Raw genomic sequence first — 20,020 nt, 5'->3', positions numbered from 1 at the left:
ACCTTATCAAACGCCTTCTGGAAATCTAAGTACAATACATCCACCGGTTCCCCTTTATCCATAGCACATGTAACTCCCTCAACGAACTCCAATAAATTGGTTAAACATGATTTCCCTTTCACAAAACCATATTGACTCTGCCTGAGTACCTTGAAATTTTCTAAATGCCCTGCCATAGCGTCTTTAATAATAGCTTCTAACATTTTCCTTAAGGCAGATGTTAAGCTAACTGGCTTGTAGTTTCCTGCTTTCTGTCTCCCTCCCTTTTTTAATAAAGAAGTTACATTCGCTATTTTCCAATCTAATGGAACCTTCCCCGATTCTAGGGAATTTTGGAAAATTAAAACGAAGGCATTAACTATCTCACTAGCCATTTCTTTTAGCATCCTAGGATGAAGTCCATCAGGACTTGGGGACTGGTCAGCACACAGCTCCAACAACTTGTTCAGTACCACCTCTCTGGTGATTGTAATTTTCTTGAGTTCCTCCCTCCCTTCCATTTCCTGACTTACAGCTAATACTGGGATGTTACTTGTATCCTCAATAGTGAAGACCAATGCAAAATATCTGTTCAATTCATCTGCCATCTCCTTATTATCCATTATTAATTCCCCAGACTCACTTTAGAGTCATAGAGTTATAGAGTCGTACAGCATAGAAACAGGCCCTTCGGCCCACCGCGTCCATGCCAACCATAATGCCTATCTATACTAATCCCACCTGCCTGCATTAATTCCATATCCCAATATGCCTTGCTCATTCAAGTACCTGTCCAGATGCCTCTTAAATGTCGCTACTGTTCCTGCCTCCACCACCTCCTCAGGCAGCTCATTCTGGATACCCACTATTCTTTGTGCGAAAAATTTACCCCTTTGATCCCCTTTAAACCTCCTCTCTGTCACCTTAAATCTATGCCCTCTAGTTTTAGTCACCCCTACCATGGGAAACATACGCTGGCTATCTACCCTATCTATGCCTCTCATAATTTTATATACCTCTTTCATGTCCCCTCTCAGCCTCCTTCGCTCCAGGGAAAACAGACCCAGCCTATCCAATCTCTCTTTATAACTCAAGCCCTCCAAACCTTCAAGGCAACATCCTTGTGAATCTTTTCTGCACCCTCTCCAGCTTAATCACATCTTTCCTGTAGTGCGGCGACCAGAACTGCACACAGTACTCCAAATGCGGCCTAACAAACATTATGTACAACTGTAACATGACGTCCCAACTATTGTACTCAATGCCTCGGCCGATGAAGGCAAGCATGCCATACGCCTTCTTCATCACCCTGTCTACCTGTGTTGCCACTTTCAGGGAACAATGTACTTGCACCCCAAGGTCTCTCTGCTCAACAACACTCCCCAGGGCCCTGCCATTCACTGTATATGTCCTGCCCTGGTTTAACGTCCCAAAATGCATCATTTCACACTTGTCTGCGTTAAATTCCATTTGCCACTCCCTTGCCCACTTTCCCAGTTGATCTATATCCTGTTGTAACCTTAGACAACCTTCTTCACTGTCCACTATACCACCAATTTTGGTGTCATCTGCAAACTTACAAATCATGCCCCTTATATTCACATCCAAGTCATTAATATATATGACAAACAACAGAGGGCCCAGCACAGATCCCTGCGGCACACCACTGGTCACCGGCCTCCAAACTGAAAAACAACCCTCCACTACCACCCTCTGCCTCCTATCCCCAAGCCAATTTTGTATCCAATTTGCTAGCTCACCCTGGATCCCATGTGTTCGAACCTTCTGGACCGGCCTACCATGTGAGACCTTGTCAAAGCCCTTGCTAAAGTCCATGTAGACAACGTCCATCTCCCTGCCCTCATCAATCCTCTTGGCCACCTCCTCAAAAAACTCAATCAAATTCGTGGGACATGATTTCATACGCACAAAGCCATGCTGACTATCCCTAATCAGACCATGGCTTTCCAGATGCATATAAATCCTGAAATAAAAGCAAAATACTGCGGATGCTGGAAATCTGAAATAAAAACAAGAAATGCTGGAACCACTCAGCAGGTCTGGCAGCATCTGTGAAAAGAGAAGCAGAGTTAACGTTTCGGGTCAGTGACTCTTCTTCGGAACTGCATATAAATCCTGTCTCTCAGAATCCCTTCCAATAACTTTCCCACCACTGATGTAAGGCTCACCAGCCTGTAGTTCCCTGGCTTATGCCTGCTGTCCTTCTTAAATAAAGGTGCAACATTAGCTATCGTCCAGTCTTCCGGTACCTCACCCATGGCTAACGATGATACAAAAATCTCTGCCAGGGCCCCAGCAATCTCCTGCCTTGTTTCCCATAGCATCCTAGGATACACCTGGTCAGGCCCTGGGGATTTATCCACCTTAATGCACTTCAAAACCTCCAACACCTCCTCCTTTGCAATGTTGATATGCTCCAGGATATCCGTGTTCCCTCCCTTGAACTCACTAGCTTCCATGACCTTCTCCACGGTAAATACGGATGAGAAATATTCATTTAAGACCTTGCCCATTTCCGTGGCTCCACACATCGATTGCCACACTGATCCTTAAGGGGACCGACTCTCTCCCTAGCTACCCTTTTACTCTTGATATACTTCTGGAATCAGATGGATACAGAACTGGCTCTGTCATAGAAGATAGAGGGTAGCAGTGGAAGGGTGCTTTTCTGAATGGAGGGATGTGACTAGTGGTGTTATGCAGGGATCTGTGCTGGGACCTTTGCTCTTCGTAGTATAAATAAATGATTTGGAGGAAAATGTAGCTGGTCTGATTAGTAAGTTTGCGGACGACACAAAGGTTGGTGGAGTTGCGGATAGTGATGAGGATTGTCAGAGGATACAGCAGGATATAGATCGGTTGGAGACTTGGGCGGAGAAATGGCAGATGGAGTTTAATCCGGACAAATGTGAAGTAATGCATTTTGGAAGATCTAATGCAGGTGGGAAGTATACAGTAAATGGCAGAATCCTTAGGAGTATTGACAGGCAGAGAGATCCGGGCGTACAGGTCCACAGGTCACTGAAAGTGGTAACGCAGGTGGATAAGGTAGTCAAGAAGGCATACGGCATGCTTGCCTTCATCAGTCGGGGCATAGAGTATAAAAATTGGCAAGTCATGCTGCAGCTGTACAGAACTTTAGTTAGGCCACACTTAGAATATTGCGTGCAATTCTGGTCACCACACTACCAGAAGGACGTGGAGGCTTTGGAGAGGGTACAGAAGAGGTTTACCAGGATGTTGCCTGGTCTGGAGGGCATTAGCTATGAGGAGAGGTTGGATAAACTCGGATTGTTTTCACTGGAACGACTGAGGTGGAGGGGTGACATGATAGAGGTTTAGAAAGTTATGAGCGGCATGGACAGAGTGGATAGTCAGAAGCTTTTTCCCAGGGTGGAAGAGTCAGTTACTAGGGGGCATAGGTTTAAGGTGAGAGGGGCAAAGTTTAGAGGGGATGTGCGAGGCAAGTTCTTTACACAGAGGGTGGTGAGTGCCTGGAACTTGCTGCCGGGGGAGGTGGTGGAAGCAGGTACGATAGCGACGTTTAAGAGGCATCTTGACAAATACATGAATAGGATGGGAATAGAGGGATACGGTCCCCGGAAGTGCAGAAGGTTTTAGTTTTGGCAGGCATCAAGATTGGCGCAGGCTTGGAGGGCCGAATGGCCTGTTCCTGTGCAGTACTGTTCTTTGTTCTTTGTTTGTTCTTTGAATCCTTTATCTTATCTGCCAGGGAACTCTCATGGCCCCTTTTCGCATTCCTAATTTCCTTCTTAAGTGTACTCCTACATCCCTATACTCCTCGAGGGACTCGCTCGATCCCAGCTGCCTGTACCTGACATATGCCTCCTTCTTTGTCCTGACCAGACCCTCAATATCCCTCGTCAACCAAGGTTCCCTAAACTTGCCAGCCTTGTCCTTCCATCTAACAGGAACATGCCGGCCCTGAACTCTTCCTATCTCACTTTTAAAAGCCTCCCACTTGCCAGACATCCCTTTACCTATAAACAGCCTCTCCCATTCAACTTTTGAAAGTTCCTGTCTGATGCCATCGAAATTAGCCTTCTCCCAATTTAGGACTTCAACCTGAGGACTTTCTATAGAACCAACGCTGACTTTGTTAACTCTTTTTTTTTAAAAATATCTATATTTATGAATATAATATAAATATCTATAGCAACTCTTACTATCTATCTTTATATTTCTAGCTCGCTTTCTCTCGTACACTAATTTTACCTTCCTTCTCAATCTTTTAGTCATTCTTTGCTGTTTTTTATATTCTTTCCAATCTTCTGACCTGCAATTATAGGCCTTTACTTTAAGTTTGATACTGTCTCTGACTGTTTTAGATCATGGAGAGATACAGCACTGAAATAGGCTCCTCAGCCCACCGAGTCTGTGCCAACCAACAACCACCCATTTATACTAATCCTACATTAATCCCATATTCCCTACCACATCCCCACCATTCTCCTACCATCTACCTACACTAGGGGCAATTTATAATGGCTAATTTACCTATCAGCCTGCAAGTCTTTGGTTGTGGGAGGAAACCGGAGGACCCAGCGGAAACCCACGTGGTCACAGGGAGGCCTCGCAAACTCCACACAGGCAGTACCTAGAACCGAACCTGGGTCGCTGGAGCTGTGAGGCTGCGGTGCTAACCACTGCGCCACTGTGCCGCCATGGATGAGTTAACCATGGATGCTGGGTCCCACCCTTGGAATTTTTCTTTCTAGTTGTAATGTATCTATTCTGTGTATTCTGAAATATCCCCTTAAATGTCTGCCACTGCATCTCTATTGACCTATCCCTTAACCTGATTTGCCAGTTCAGCTTAGCTAGCTCTCCTTTCATGCCCTCATAATTGCCCTGATTTAAGTTTAAAATACTAGTCTTGGACCCACTCTTCTCTCCCTCAAACTGAATGTAAAATTTAAACATATTATGATCGCTGCTACCTAGGGGCACCTTAACTATGAAGTCATTAATTAATCCTATCTTGTTGCACAATACCAGGCCTAGTGTAGCCTGCTTCCAGGAAGCAAGGCTTCTCTTTTTTTTTTAACCAGTGAGTCCTATGGAAAGTGTACGTGTGTGTATCAGGAACAGGATTAGGTCTCAGGATCAGATCCCAGGCCCAGCCACAGGCTGAAATATCAAGACAATTTATACTAGCGCAGAGAATGTAAGAGGAGATTTAATAGAGAGGTTTTAAAATTCTGAAGGCTGAGCTGTGATCGTCCTGTGACACCCTGCAAATCTCACTGAAGAACTGGCACTAGGAAAAGCAGCAGAAGGGGGAATCGTACTCATGGGATGTACCCCAAGATTTTTCATACCCATGGGGCTTACCCCGACTCTGGTCATACCCATGGGATGTATCCCAATATCAGTCATACCTCCAGGACAGGTGAGCATAAAATGGGTGGGAATAAAATCTACTCTCATTTCTTGATCTGCTTTTGAATATAGTTTGAGTGAAATTTGGTGACAATCCAACACGCAGCTGAGAAGTGATATTCACAACGCAATGTGTAACAGAGTATTTGAGATGGTGTGACAGCTTCACATCTCTGGATAATGATGCCTCTGAGAGCTTTGATGTAACCATCACCATCTTCCTTTCCTTTCTATAGTGTTATCCTCGCTCCCTGCCCTTGCAGTGCCAACTCCTCCAACCCCGACCAAGGCCATCTCGCCCACAGCTTTGAATGGGTTAGAGGTAGCTGAACAACGCAGCTGGCTCTACCTAGAAGAAATGGTCAACTCATTGATGGCCACGGCTCAGCAGCTGAAAACACTGATCGAGCAAGCAAAGCAAGCCAGCATCGCTTCAAAAGATGGCGCCATTGCACAGGCCAAGCTGCAGGCAGACCGTGAGAGGAAAGGGGTGAGTGGCACTCGCATTGTGTCACGGCAGGTGAAGTACATGTTACAGTAGCTGGGATAATCTCTGTAAACACACCGGCCCCGATGTTAATAGCAGGACAGGATTGCATCATGTGGCTGGCAATGTAGAGGTTCGGGCCACAACCCAGGACCCACCCACCCCACCCCATGACCCCAACCCCAACCCACAATAGATCCCAGCTCCAACCCCAACTCAGCTGACCAGCAGGAGTGGTAGTTTGGTGGGGGTGGGAGTCGTCATTGCCTCACCGCCCCCCACCCCCCTCCCGCCCTGGTCCCCCTGCTCTCAGAGCTTTGATGTAACCATCACCATCTTCCCCCTGCCCCGCACTGCTGCCTCTGGCTCCCCGGCTGCACTGCTGCCTCTGGCTCCCCGGCTGCACTGCTGCCTCCCGCTCCCTGGTTGCAGTGCTGTGTCCGGCTCCCCGGCTGCACTGCTGCCTCTGGCTCCCCGATTGCACTGCTGCCTCTGGCTCCCTGGCTGCACTGCTGCCTCTGGCTCCCCGGCTGCACTGCTGCCTCTGACTCCCCGGCTGCACTGCTGCCTCCCGCTCCCTGGTTGCACTGCTGCCTCCCGCTCCCCAGCTGCACTGCTGCCTCCGACTCCCCAGCCGCACTGCTGCCTCTGACTCCCCGGCTGCACTGCTGCCTCTGACTCCCCGGCTGCACTACTGCCTCTGACTCCCCGGCTGCACTGCTGCCTCCCGCTCCCTGGTTGCACTGCTGCCTCTGACTCCCCGGCTGCACTGCTGCCTCTGACTCCCCGGCTGCACTGCTGCCTCTGACTCCCCGGCTGCACTGCTGCCTCTGGCTCCCCGGCTGCACTGCTGCCTCTGGCTCCCCGGCTGCACTGCTGCCTCTGGCTCCCCGGCTGCACTGCTGCCTCTGGCTCCCCGGCTGCACTGCTGCCTCTGGCTTCCCGGCTGCACTGCTGCCTCTGACTCCCCAGCTGCACTGCTGCCTCTGACTCCCCAGCTGCACTGCTGCCTCTGACTCCCCGGCTGCACTGCTGCCTCTGACTCCCCGGCTGCACTGCTGCCTCTGACTCCCCGGCTGCACTGCTGCCTCCCGCTCCCTGGTTGCACTGCTGCCTCCCGCTCCACAGCTGCACTGCTGCCTCTGACTCCCCGGCTGCACTGCTGCCTCCGGCTCCCCGGCTGCACTGCTGCCTCCCGCTCCCCAGCTGCACTGCTGCCTCTGGCTCCCCGGCTGCACTGCTGCCTCTGGCTCCCCGGCTGCACTGCTGCCTCTGGCTTCCCAGCTGCACTGCTGCCTCTGACTCCCCGGCTGCACTGCTGCCTCCGGCTCCCCGGCTGCACTGCTGCCTCCCGCTCCCCAGCTGCACTGCTGCCTCTGGCTCCCCGGCTGCACTGCTGCCTCTGGCTCCCCGGCTGCACTGCTGCCTCTGGCTCCCCGGCTGCACTGCTGCCTCTGGCTCCCCGGCTGCACTGCTGCCTCTGGCTTCCCGGCTGCACTGCTGCCTCTGACTCCCCAGCTGCACTGCTGCCTCTGACTCCCCAGCTGCACTGCTGCCTCTGACTCCCCGGCTGCACTGCTGCCTCTGACTCCCCGGCTGCACTGCTGCCTCCCGCTCCCTGGTTGCACTGCTGCCTCCCGCTCCACAGCTGCACTGCTGCCTCTGACTCCCCGGCTGCACTGCTGCCTCCGGCTCCCCGGCTGCACTGCTGCCTCCCGCTCCCCAGCTGCACTGCTGCCTCTGACTCCCCAGCTGCACTGCTGCCTCCCGCTCCCTGGCTGTTTGCCTTGGGAGTAAGTCACCTTGGGGTTCTATTGAGCTCTGAGCCCACATCCGATTCATAACCAAGACTACTGACCCCGACCTTTGCAGAATTACCCCTTTTGCCCCTGTCACATCTCCGTTGCTGCTGAAAACCTTCACCATGTTCTCATCATCACCATTCCTTACTTCACTTCCACTGGCCTCCCAACCACCACCCTCTGTAACCTCCAAATCATCCAGAGTAGGTCGCAACATCTGATCGCCCGCTAAGGCCCACTCACTTGCTGTCCCTTCTGCTCGACACAGGCTCATGGTCCTTCAAGTATAAAATCCTCCTCAGTCTCTTACTGCAACCTTCTGTGAATCCCCCTTCTCCATTGCACCTTCAGTGAGAAAGTCTTCACCTTTCTTGGTCTTGGCCTTAATTTCTCCACCCATTCTCCCATCCCCAACATAACTCTCCCCCTTTCTACCAACTCTCGCCTTGAAAACCTTCTACAGCGCTCCTCTCTGCCCTGCTCTTCCTCTCCGCCTGACTAAATAAAGACTGAAATTAATTGGGAGAATTTCCTTCCATCAGTAATTTTAGGGTAAAAAAAAAAGCCCGAGTTCGGATTTCTGTTTCGTACATTTGTTCCAAAATAGTTGGAGGTGGGATTTCACCCCTCGAGTCTCCAGGGTCATGAGGCTAATGAGGGGGTGAGGCTAACGAAGGAGTGAGGCTGAGTGGGTGAGACTAATGGGTTGAGGCTGAGGGGGTGAGAATAATGGGTTGAGGCTGAGGAGGTGAGACGAACAAAGGGTTGAGGCTGAGGAGGTGAGGCTGAGGGGGTAAGGCTAACGAGGGGGTGAGGCTAATGAGGGGGTGAAGTTAACAAGGGGTGTGCATGATATGGGATGTTTAAAACCATGTTTAGATCGTGAGGTGCAAATTGGTTTTAAGTTTTAAACTGTTGACAGGAGTTGAACGGAAGCATTAAATGAGGCTGAGGTGCATTTCACTGACAAACAGTCTGTTTCCTGTTAAATGTAGAGCCTGAACCAGTACCAGACTCAGGTGCCATTTCACACAGCCGACGAAGTGGATGGAAAAACTGAGATCATCATCAAGGTGAGTGAGAGGAGAATGATCACATGTTTTCCTGGCTTACTGACGGGAGCAGTGGGATGGAGCTCATGAGATGCCGGTGCCGTGCTTCCCTGTACTTGACCCATACTTGCCCATTTAGAAAGCTGTGCTGCTTTGAAGCAGAGTCAGACCTTTGAGTGTTTTGTTACGATGAGATGATGAAGAGGTCTCAGGCTCCCCCTTTCGCCCCTTCTCTGGTTTGACCGCATCAGGGTTTATCCTTTTTTAACACTGTGATTGAACTTACCACTTCAGTGACCACTTGCTCCTGTTCCTCTAATATAATTGCCAAAGAACCGATCAGACAGGTTTTCTTGAGTTTAAACAAGAAAGATGTAAGTTTATTATTCTTAACACTCTAAACCGGTTAAAATTACTAAAATACGCTATGCATTCATGCACACATTCACACGAGAGACACACACACAAATAGATTACAGAGGGGAAAAACAGAGTTGGGTGGTTGGAGTAGAGTCTGGAATAAACAGAATTTAAATACTGAGTATCAAACCCAGAGTCCTTAGTTGAAATTGTAGTCCTGAAGTCCTTGCTGGGCCACATGCACGATTCGGGCTTGCTTCTCAGGCTCCATTAGGCAGAAGAGGGGATTTTGACCCTTGACCCCTAGTTGTTGGTTGTGGTGTCATAGAGTTATACAGCACAGAAACAGGCCCTTCGGCCCATCGTGTCTGTGCCGGCCATCAAGCACCTAACTATTCTAATCTCATTTTCCAGCACTTGGCCTGTAGCCTTGTATGCTATGGCGTTTCAAGTGCTCATCTAAATACTTCTTAAATGTTGTGATGGTTCCTGCCGCTACCATTTCTTCAGGCAGTGCGTTCCAGATTCCAACCACCCTCTGGGTGAAAACATATTTTTCCTCAAATCCCCTCTAAACCTCCTTTAAATAGATTTAAATCTATGCCCCCTGGTTATTGACCCCCCTCCCCCCACCACCCCCCACTAAGGGAAAAAGTTTCTTCCTATCTAACTTAGCAATGCCCCTCAATCATGTTCCCCCTCAGCCTTCTTTGCTCGAAGGAAAACAACCCTAGCCTTTTCAGTCTCTCTTCATAGCTGAAATGCTCCAGCCCAGGCAACAGGTGAATCTCCTCTGCACCCTCTCCAGTGCAATCACATCCTTCCTATAGTGTGGTGACCAGAACTGCACACAGTACTCCAGCTGTGGCCTAACTAACATTTTATACAGCTCCATCATAACCTCTCTGCTCTTATACTCTATGCCTCGGCTAATAAAGGCAAGTATCCCATATGCCTTCCTAACCACCTTATCTACCTGTGCTGCTGCCTTCAGTGATCTATGGACAAGTACACCAAGGTCCTTCTGTACTTCCTAGGGTCCTACCATCCATTGTATATTCCCTTGCCTGGTTAGTCCTCCCAAAATGCATCACCTCACACGTCTCAGGATTAAAGTGGTGGTCTGTAGAGTAGGCTTTACCAATTGCAGCCGGGTCTTCTCTGGATCTTTATTGGAGAGACAGGGAGAGAGCTGCTGCCTTGATGGCTTACAGTTACTGTGCTCTGCTTTCTGAGTCAACGCTTAATCTCTCCAGAGATGCACAGGTAGTCACATGACATTCCCAAACTGCTTTATGTTTTTAATGAGGTCCTTCTGGTAGCTTCTCTAATATTCAAGGCTTTACTCCTTAAACTGTCCAGTCACACTTCTTTCAAAGTCAGTAGGTGGCAATGGCCCTTGATGACCATACTAATAAAGTCATTTCAGGTAATTTAATCAGAGAGCACCTCATTGTTCTGGCTAGGTTGAATCAGTCATGCTGTGTCCAGTCTACTCTGTTGGTGTTTCATATGTAAATTGCAGTGGCCATCTTGGCTGCCAGCTATTCTTTTTTTTAAAAAGCTATTTGTAACAATTTCTAGTAAAAGTCTCAGGCAAGGTTCCAACCGATTAAATTAATATTTCCTATTTGGCATATAGGGTTTTCATGACAGTCTGCAATCTGCTGGTTGCATATGGATTATTTGGGTGATGAGTTTCTGGATGTAATTGTGAACAAATAGGAAAGGCAGTCACAGACTGAGATTTCCTGTTTTCAAAAAGAAATTTTGGGTACTTTGCTTTTTGGTTTTACCATCCACTGGGAATAGCAGGGAAGTCACGTTAACGTCACCAGGAATAGCGGGGAAAACACATTAAGATAGGATAGGAGATGGGTATGGTAACACGATTGTTATGTTTAACTAAACTAGTAATCCAGAGATGTGAATTCTAATCTCACCACGGCAGCTAAGGAATTTAATTTCAGTTAATTAAATAAATCTGTAATAAAAATCTCATGTATCAATAGTTTTTTTTTCATGTTTGACGAATTTATTGGAGTTCTTTGAGGAAGTAACAAACAACATGAATAAAGGGGAACCTGTGGATGTGCTATACCTAGATTTCCAGAAGGCATTTGACAAGGTGCCACATCAAAGTTTACTAAGCAAAATAAGAGCTCATGGCATTGGGGGGTAACATATTAGCTAACCAATCCTCTATGCTAACAGGAAACAGTGAGTAGGCATAAATGGGTCATTTTTGGGTTGACAAGATGTAACGAGTGGAGGTCAGTGCTGAGGCCTCAACTATTTACAATTTATATCAATGACTTGATGAAGGGATCGAATATGTGGTTGCTAAATTTGCTAATGCCACAAAGATAGGTAGGAAAGTAAGTTGTGAAGAGGACATAAGTAATCTGCAAAGGGCTATAGATAGGTTAAGTGAGTGGGCAAACATTTTACAAATGGAATATAACGTGGGAAAATGTGAACTTGTCCACTTTGGCAGGAAGAATAGAAAAGCAACATTAAATGGAGAAAGATTGCAGAACTCTGAGGTACAGAGGGATCTGGGTGTCCTGGTACATGAATTACAAGAGGTTTGTATGCAGATACAGCAAGTGATCAGGAAGGCAAATGGAATGTTGTAAGTTATTGCGAGGGGAATGGAATATAAAAACATTGCTATTTTGTGTTATGTCTTCTTGTTGTTTTCTGGTTCCCAGAGGTTGGAAATAATCACACTTTAAACTTGGAAAGGCTTAAGCTTTTCATTTATTTGTTCAGCCATCATGCTGCCTGCTGTAGGACTGGTGAAACTGGTTTTCTGTTACATATCACATGACTTCAGTGCAGCCATGAATGTGGCCCCACTGGAACACCTACACAAAACAATTAGTTCCTAGCACTTTACAGAAAGTATAACAATATATAACATCCCTTTTTCTTTAAAAAGAAAATGCCCCTATATCCATATAACTGTCAACATAACTAAAGAAGATTATCAACCAACTTTTGGAAATAATTTGAACCCCTTTATAGGGTCTTTTATAGTGTATTCTTTTTCTAAACATTATTCACAGTATTGCTTGGATGGTAAGATGATGTTGTGCCTCCATCTTGTAGATTTGGCATTTGTTGCTCTCAGTGGTGAGTTGGCACACTGTGCAGGCGATGTTGTGTTACTTGCTGTTGATGTTGTTAATGTTGTCTCGCTGCATAGTTATGTTTCTGTTGTTCCAGCTCAGGTGTAGGCCGAATATGGATTCTGTTCTTTCTCATTTGGTTACCGGTTTCAGTCTCAATGATATATGACCTTAGGGTCTCAGCTTCACCAACAACTTTTGCTCGGCTCCAGGTTTTCATGGATTGGATCCTGTACATGTACAGTTTGTCCTTTCAACAGCTTGGGTAGGGATTTAGCATGCTTGTTGAAGTGTTGCTCTCCTCTTACCTGTGCTTCAGTAAGTTGTTGTCTCACTTCCTCCTGGTCACTTGAAGGATTTGCTTGGCAGAGTAGTCTTATATTTTCTTCCATTTAACAGCTGTGCAGGTGATTTCATGTCAGCTATGAGAGGTGTGGATCAGAGTGACAATAAGGCCAGGTTTGGGTCTTCCTTTGTCTCTTGGCAGTTCACAAGTGTTACATAAATATCCAAGCCTGTTTGTGAAGAAGACACTGAGACTAGGATGCTTTGGTGGAGATTGTATTTTGCTTGCTTCTGCCCTGCAAACGACACCTCCAGCCAGTGCTGGCCACACACACATGCACACCTTGAACTACCAGGTATTTATCATCCATTAACAGAACTTCAGACCCTAACACATTCCCCCTTTTTTCTTTAAATTAAATACATATATATTATATGTATAACAAAGAAATAAAAACAAAATAATTACACATTTTTACATTATTTATCATTTACTTTCAACAGCACCAGCCATTAACATGCAGTCTATTCCCCTCTTTATAAAAACTTGTTTAAAGAAAAAGGGATCTTGTTGTAAAAATTAACTTAGAACACAAGTCGGCCCTCTTCAAGGACATCCAACAACTTTTTCGAACAAGCACCTCTCTTAGTAAAACAATCCGACAACTGATGACTTGTGTCAACCTATTTTATTTTGAAAATTTCTCTTTCCAACATTTTTTATACTCACGAGATCAATCCTCAACCTCTTTTCTGCGACACTTTGTCATTGGACATGGTTCCAGAGAGAATGGTTATCTATGTAGCATTCTGTAGGAAAACCTTTCTGATTGCCCCTTAAGAGTTCCTTTAAAATACTCGATAAATACATACCCATATCTATTGCTTCCATCAGTGCAAGTGTCTCAGCAGCTGATGTGCTTTTAACTATCCTCTTTATTTTCTTGAATTCCCAGGCTAATAGACAACATTTATCATTTCTTCCCACCAAAAATGTAATTAACCCTGCTGCACTCAAATAGCCATCAGGAAGATTAGCATGTGAGGCGTCACTAATAATGACTAATTTCATTTCTTCTGGGTCACCCAGTGCTGGAAACTTGAGTATACATTTATCAAAATTCAATTTCTTCAGTGTCTTATTTGCTTTCAGCACTTCCCCAACAGTAGCATGTTTCAGCATGGTGCTCAATTCTAATACATCATAACAAGCGTCCGGCCGAGTTTGTGTGCACAACCAGTTCAACTGCCCGATTATGCTCCTTAACTGGTCTACTTCTTCCTTGGTTGCAGAATCTTCCTTTTGTGAGGGTCTGGCCCGATTTATTGGGATCCTATTAACATTCTCTAGGTAAGACTGTTGATGTAGAGTTACACCCAACTTCGTCTGACTAATATTCAACCCTATTTATTTAAAGGCTCCGGAAGCCCGACATCCAATTTTAAATTCCTGTAGAACTTTATCTACCGCAAATTTCTCAAATGCCACAGATCCTCCCCACAGAAAATTGTCCACATGCATCAAGAAAATGCCTGCTAGTTTTTCTTCATAGTACCAATAAAACATTGCCAGTTCCACCTTTAGTTGAATACAACCATCTTTTAGTAGGACAGACCTAACTAAAATTACCATACTCTGGATGCATCATTTAGTCCATAAACACACTTTAGCTTCTATAATGTCCCCTCTATATCTCCAGCTTCTTTATGTGGCTTTAAAAATACTTCCCTTTGAAATTTCTCCCCTTGCAAAAAAGCTGCTTTGATGTCAATGGACTTACATTCCCATGAGTGGTCACTAAAAGGGCTGGGAAAATCCTCAAACTTGCTTTTCCTGCTGTTGGGGAGTCCTGGTCACCTAGTTGTTGCTCAAATCCCTGAGCTACTAGTCTGGCCTTTGCTTCATACGTACCATCGGGAAGTACTTTCTCTGTACAGATCCATCTATGGGACAATGCTGGTTGTCCTCTATCTGGCACCTCCATGTATACGCCAAACTCTCTCCATCTGTCAAGCTCTTTTTGCTTGGCATCCTTTATCAATTTACCATCTGACTTGTTAGTAGCCACTAGAGCTTCTCTATTGTAAGGGCTCCTACTTCTTGAGTCATCCCTCGCCTGCTCTCTGGTCCTTGCTCTAGTGAAACCACGTCCCCTACGGGAGTTCCTGTCCCTTTCTAGACTACTACTACTTGACCTGTTCCTGCTACAACCAGACTTCCTTTCACAAGTTTGTGACCTTTTCCTTGGACTGTGATCATCTTCAGGCCCAAGGTCTGAACTTATGCTATGTTTTTTGGCCTTCCACATTTTCACTTCCCTCTGCCAATCTGCAGGTTTGATATCCTGTCCCTCTTGGACATTCAGCCAATGTTTGTATTTCCCTGTGACCTTTCCTGCCATTCCTATAATGGTGGCTTCCCTCCATTCACTAGTCCCTTCTAGCATATATGCCACTCTAGTCCCAACTTTCGATAGCTGACCTTTGGGATAAATGGCCTTATCTGGATCTTCACTATCACTTGGTCTACTCTCAGTCAGCCCACTATCTGCCGCAATCAGTTGCTCGCAAAGGTCCGACATATGTGCATGTGAAGTACATGGTGCTTCAGCAGCGTCCATCATTTGTTCAGATTCTGTCAATGTATAATTAGTGCCAATAAGCCCCGAGGAATGTACTTTAATGGTTTGGTTGCCATGTTGCAAAATCACTGTTTTGCCATCAGTGCCTATAACTTTTCCTGGGCCTCTCCATTCTTTCTGCCCTTCTCTTTTGTAATTCACCATCTCCCCAGTATCAAAATTCTTTTCTGATTGCCTGATCCGATACCTCAAAGCTGTCCTGATTTTTTCTGAAACCTCCACCTTAATAAATACTCTTCTGCCTGCATGCATAGCATTCAAATTTTCCGCAAAAATTGAACTAATTGTAGTCCCCTCTAAAGCTGGGGGATGATCCCACATTACCAAAAGGTATTTTCAGAGTCCTGCCATAAACTAAGTGATAGGGGCTGTAGCCCCTGACCATTTGAAGTGTGTTTTTCGCATGTACTGCCCACGCCAGAGCAGTAGTCAGTTTACAATTTGGCTGGTCTGCTAAACTTTTCTGAGCAGTTAGTCAATCACAGCATGATTTCTCACAAATCCCATTACTAAAAGGGCATTCTGCTGCGGTGTGCATTGGTGCAATATTTATATTTTCACAGACACCTGAATTCATCATTGACAAATTCTCCTCCATTGTCAGTTAGAAATCTAGCTGGTGCTCCCAGTCCTGTTCCTATCCACCTTTCCATTATCTTGTCCACTATTACTTTTTTGTCTTTACTATAAATTACTGTCGACAGACTGAATCTAGTCACCACTTCTATAAAGTGTAGAATAAAAATGTTTTTCTCTTTATCCCATATCTTCAAGTTCATCGCTACAGTTGCTAATGGGAGACTCACTATGGGTTGCGATTGCACTCTCCTGTATTTTTTTATAGATATCACATTTTGCACTGATATCTTCGATAAGTTTAGTGTAGTCATCATCTATTACCCCTACATCTTTTAACAGAATCTTCAACCTCCGGCAAGATGGATGTGCAAACTGCCGATGTAGTTTTGAAATAATTTGCCTTTTCTCCTTTAAATCCCTACCCCCAGATGCCATTAATACTTCTTTAACATCCTGCTTAGAGATGTTAGGTCTCACTAAAGGAATGCAATAATGTCCCGACTGTGTAAACCACAAAGCTACAGATTTCCCAAAGACAATCGACTTATGTTCCATATCCAATTTCATCCGAGCCTTTTTCATAGACGGTTTACTTAACAGCAAAGGTATATCACTGGATACTACATCCATACTAATAAAATGGTTTACCCCTGCTATTTTATACAGAATTACCACTCTTTTTAGTGATTTTTAACGTGTTTTTTTAGATTAGAGATACAGCACTGAAACAGGCCCTTCGGCCCACCGAGTCTGTGCCGAACATCAACCACCCATTTATACTAATCCTACACTAATCCCATATTCCTACCAAACATCCCCACCTGTCCCTATATTTCCCTACCACCTACCTATACTAGTGACAATTTATAATGGCCAATTTACCTATCAACCTGCAAGTCTTTTGGCTTGTGGGAGGAAACCGGAGCACCCGGAGAAAACCCACGCAGACACAGGGAGAACTTGCAAACTCCACACAGGCAGTACCCGGAATTGAACCCGGGTCCCTGGAGCTGTGAGGCTGCGGTGCTAACCACTGCGTCACTGTGCCGCCCTTGTGTTGTCATCCCCAAACCTGAAACAGGTAGATCTGTCGTATACTTTGACCTTATTTCAGTCTTCCTTACTTAAAGAATCTATGTAACACCTTAACCAGTCCACTCCATATACTATGTCTAGTACTGCGCAATTGAACGGATCTGTGACTAGGACTCTCATTACTGGACTGAAGCTTCTCGTGACCAGTACAATTCCTCTGATTGATCAGTAACATCCTCTCCTTCCACTTCATGTGTCATCTCAAAAACATGGATTCCTTTTTGGACAATGCAACACGTAGGTGATACTTTGAGTCACATCAGAAACACCTGTTGACCACCCCTTGGTTATTCCTGGGGTTCATCCTTCTGCCATAATTGCCCAATTTCTGCCATCTGTTATAGCTGCCAAAAGGGTCTCCATCCTCATTTGTTTTGAGAGTGTTTCTCCTTTTGTACTGACATTTGGGTCCCATACTTGAATGGCCTTGAAATGCTGGTGGCATTTCACCAGCATGACACCTTCTGTGTCACTGCTAAAGAGCCCATCTGCACCATGAAAGTGGCCAGAAAGGAATGTTTTCCCCCAATTTTTTTTTTTTTAAAGAGCGTCAGACATCTGATCAAACAGTCTCTTTTTCTTTGAATCTAACTCCGGTTAATACCAAGAGCCTATCCATGTTCGATATTCTAGCACAATCCAACAATTTGAAGGCAAGTACTGATTTAGGAATTTCCAAACAGAATCACTGCAACCTTGCATATAGTCAGTTAAACTCCAGAATATATTCTTCTATGGAAGAACAACCCATTTTTCTAAATTTATCAAAGTCCGACCACACCTCATAGGCACTCTAAGTCATCTTTCATATAAATTTTGTCCGTAAATTGAGTGTTTGTCCAAACCTTCCTCATCGTCCAAATGATGAGCCTCTAGCTCCGAGAACATTTTGCCCCTGATCTTGCTTCTGGTGGGAAATGAAAGTGCAAGGGCGATTCCTTACTTCCTTTTAGGTAAAAATGTAACCCGTGTCCATATATCAGCTTCATTCTTCCATTGATCGTAAGGTTCAGCTTCACAAAGCAGCGGTGAAAAATCATATCCCAAAACCTTACACTTGGTTTCAGTCATCTTTCTTCAAAAAAAAACTCCAAATACAGCTTTCTCAAAAAAAACTCCAATTCTAATTTCCTGTCTGAAAACAAATCTTAATCTCCAATCTTCACTTTCAGGCAGCCATCCTCTGCTAACAATGTTAGAGAAATATCCAAGCCTGTTTAGGAAGAAGACACTGAGACTAGGATGCTTTGGTGGAGATTGTTTATTGCTTGCCACAAAGCTTACTTCTGCTCTGCAAACAATACCTCCAGCCAGTGCTGGCTGGCTCGTCTTTATATATACACACTTGAATACAATTAACTAATTAACACCCAACACCTGTTCACCCTATTATCATGAACTACCAGGTATTTATCATCCATTAACAGAACTTCAGACACTAACAACAAGGGTTCTTTTGGCCGTCTGGACATGTCTTTCTATAAATCCGTGTCCCCGTGGGTAGTGTGGTGATGAGGTGATGGTGTTGGACTCATACTGGTCAGCGAATTCCTTAAATTCTCTGGATGTAAATTGGGTGCCATTGTCACATATTAATCTTTCAGGAATCCATTGCTCAGTGAACAGAACTCGTACTGCTAAGATGATTGTTGTGGTTCTCAAGTCTTTCAGCTTCCAGATAAAAGGGAATTTTGAGTAGTAGTCTGCGACTATGAGATACCATTCTTGATTATGTGTGAATAAATCGACTCCTACAGTATGCCATGGTCTGTGTGGTATTTCAGTAGCTGTCATCTCTTTTTGCTGTGTGTTTCTGTACTTCTGGCATACATTGCATGTAGACACCATATTTTCAATATTTTTGTATATTCCTTATCCAGTACACAGCTGATCTGACTCTGAGCTTACACTCCTCCATTCCTATATGGCCTTCGTGTATCTTTTGGAGAAGTTCTTCCTACATTGTTTTGGGAATGATTATTCTGGATCCGGTCAGCGGAACACCATCTTCTAGTGAGATGTCATCTCTGATAGACCAGTACTGCCGTATTGCTGGCTGTGTGTGCTGTATCCTATCAGGCCATCCCTGGATCACTTGCTGAGATAGCGTCTGTAACTCCTCATCTTTGCTGGTCTCATCTCTAATTTGACTAAGTTTTGGTGGTGTTACATTCACTAGGTGATGAACCTTTATACCTTGATTTTTTTATCTCATGTTTCTCCTGTGATGACAACCGAGATGGGGTGTCTGCCAGCACCATTTCTCTTCCTGGCTTATATTTAAGAGTGAAATTGTAACTCTGAAGCCTCAAGAGTAACCTCTGCAGTCTTGCTGGTGCTTTTACATAGATTTTTCTTGTAGATCTGCTCCAGTGGACGATGATCACTCTTCACTATGAACTTTCTCCCATTGAGATGTGTGTGGAACTGCTCACATCCATACACAACTGCCAGAAGCTCTCTCTTTCTATGTTGGCATATCTTGTCTCAGCTGATGTTAGAGCTTTGGACGCAAACGCTATTGGCTTTCCCTCTTGTACCAGGGCTGCTCCCAGTCCTTTTGTGGAAGCATCTACTTGCAGAATGACAGGTTTCTTTCTGTCATAGTATGACAGACTTGTGTCCTGGTATACTACCTTTTTGAGTTTGTTGAAACTTCTGTCATGTGACTCTGACCATTGGTACTCTACATCTTCTTTCATCAGCTCCTGCAGGTTTGCCGCGAGTTCCGACATGTGCGGAATAAAGGAGCTCATGTATTGTATCAAACCAAGGAAACCTCTCAACTCTCTCTTATCTCTTGGGGCTTCCATCCCAAAGATGGCTGCGATTCTTTCCGCACTCGGCTTGACTCTGTCAGGTGTGTACACCATTCTGAAGAACTGTCATTCTGTCACTTTCACAATGCATTTGTCTGCGTTTAGCTTAATCCCAGCTTTCCTGGTTCTCTCCTTGGCTTCATGTAGATGGTTGTCATGATCTTTTCCATCTACACCATATATCTGGATATCATCAGCTATGCCGACTGCTCGTTTGCATCCCTGTATGTCTTGTCTACTTTCTGTCGGAACACATCCTGGCTCACTTAGAGGCCAAAAGATAGACGCAGGAATTTGTACCGTCCAAAAGGGTGTGTTGAATGTTGTCAACAATGAAGATTCTGCGTCTAGCTTCACATTCC

The 20,020-nt window shown here is 45.4% G+C and overlaps 1 protein-coding gene across 3 annotated transcripts in view; it reads left to right on the top strand.

Annotated features, from left to right (window-relative positions):
* Window positions 1-20,020, top strand: part of LOC137377219 (deformed epidermal autoregulatory factor 1 homolog) — a 322,407-nt gene that overhangs the window by 276,716 nt on the left and 25,671 nt on the right. For all 3 annotated transcript variants that reach the window (XM_068046757.1, XM_068046756.1, XM_068046755.1), the window contains exons 11-12: window positions 5,640-5,893; window positions 8,688-8,765. In XM_068046757.1, the coding sequence (XP_067902858.1) occupies window positions 5,640-5,893; window positions 8,688-8,765 (332 nt within the window). The remainder of the gene's footprint in view (window positions 1-5,639; window positions 5,894-8,687; window positions 8,766-20,020) is intronic.

This window comes from Heterodontus francisci, chromosome 14 (assembly GCF_036365525.1).
Source record: "Heterodontus francisci isolate sHetFra1 chromosome 14, sHetFra1.hap1, whole genome shotgun sequence".
NCBI lineage: Eukaryota > Metazoa > Chordata > Chondrichthyes > Heterodontiformes > Heterodontidae > Heterodontus > Heterodontus francisci.
The sequence above is the reverse complement of the archived record's forward strand: the minus strand, read 5'-3'. Positions and strand labels throughout refer to the sequence as shown.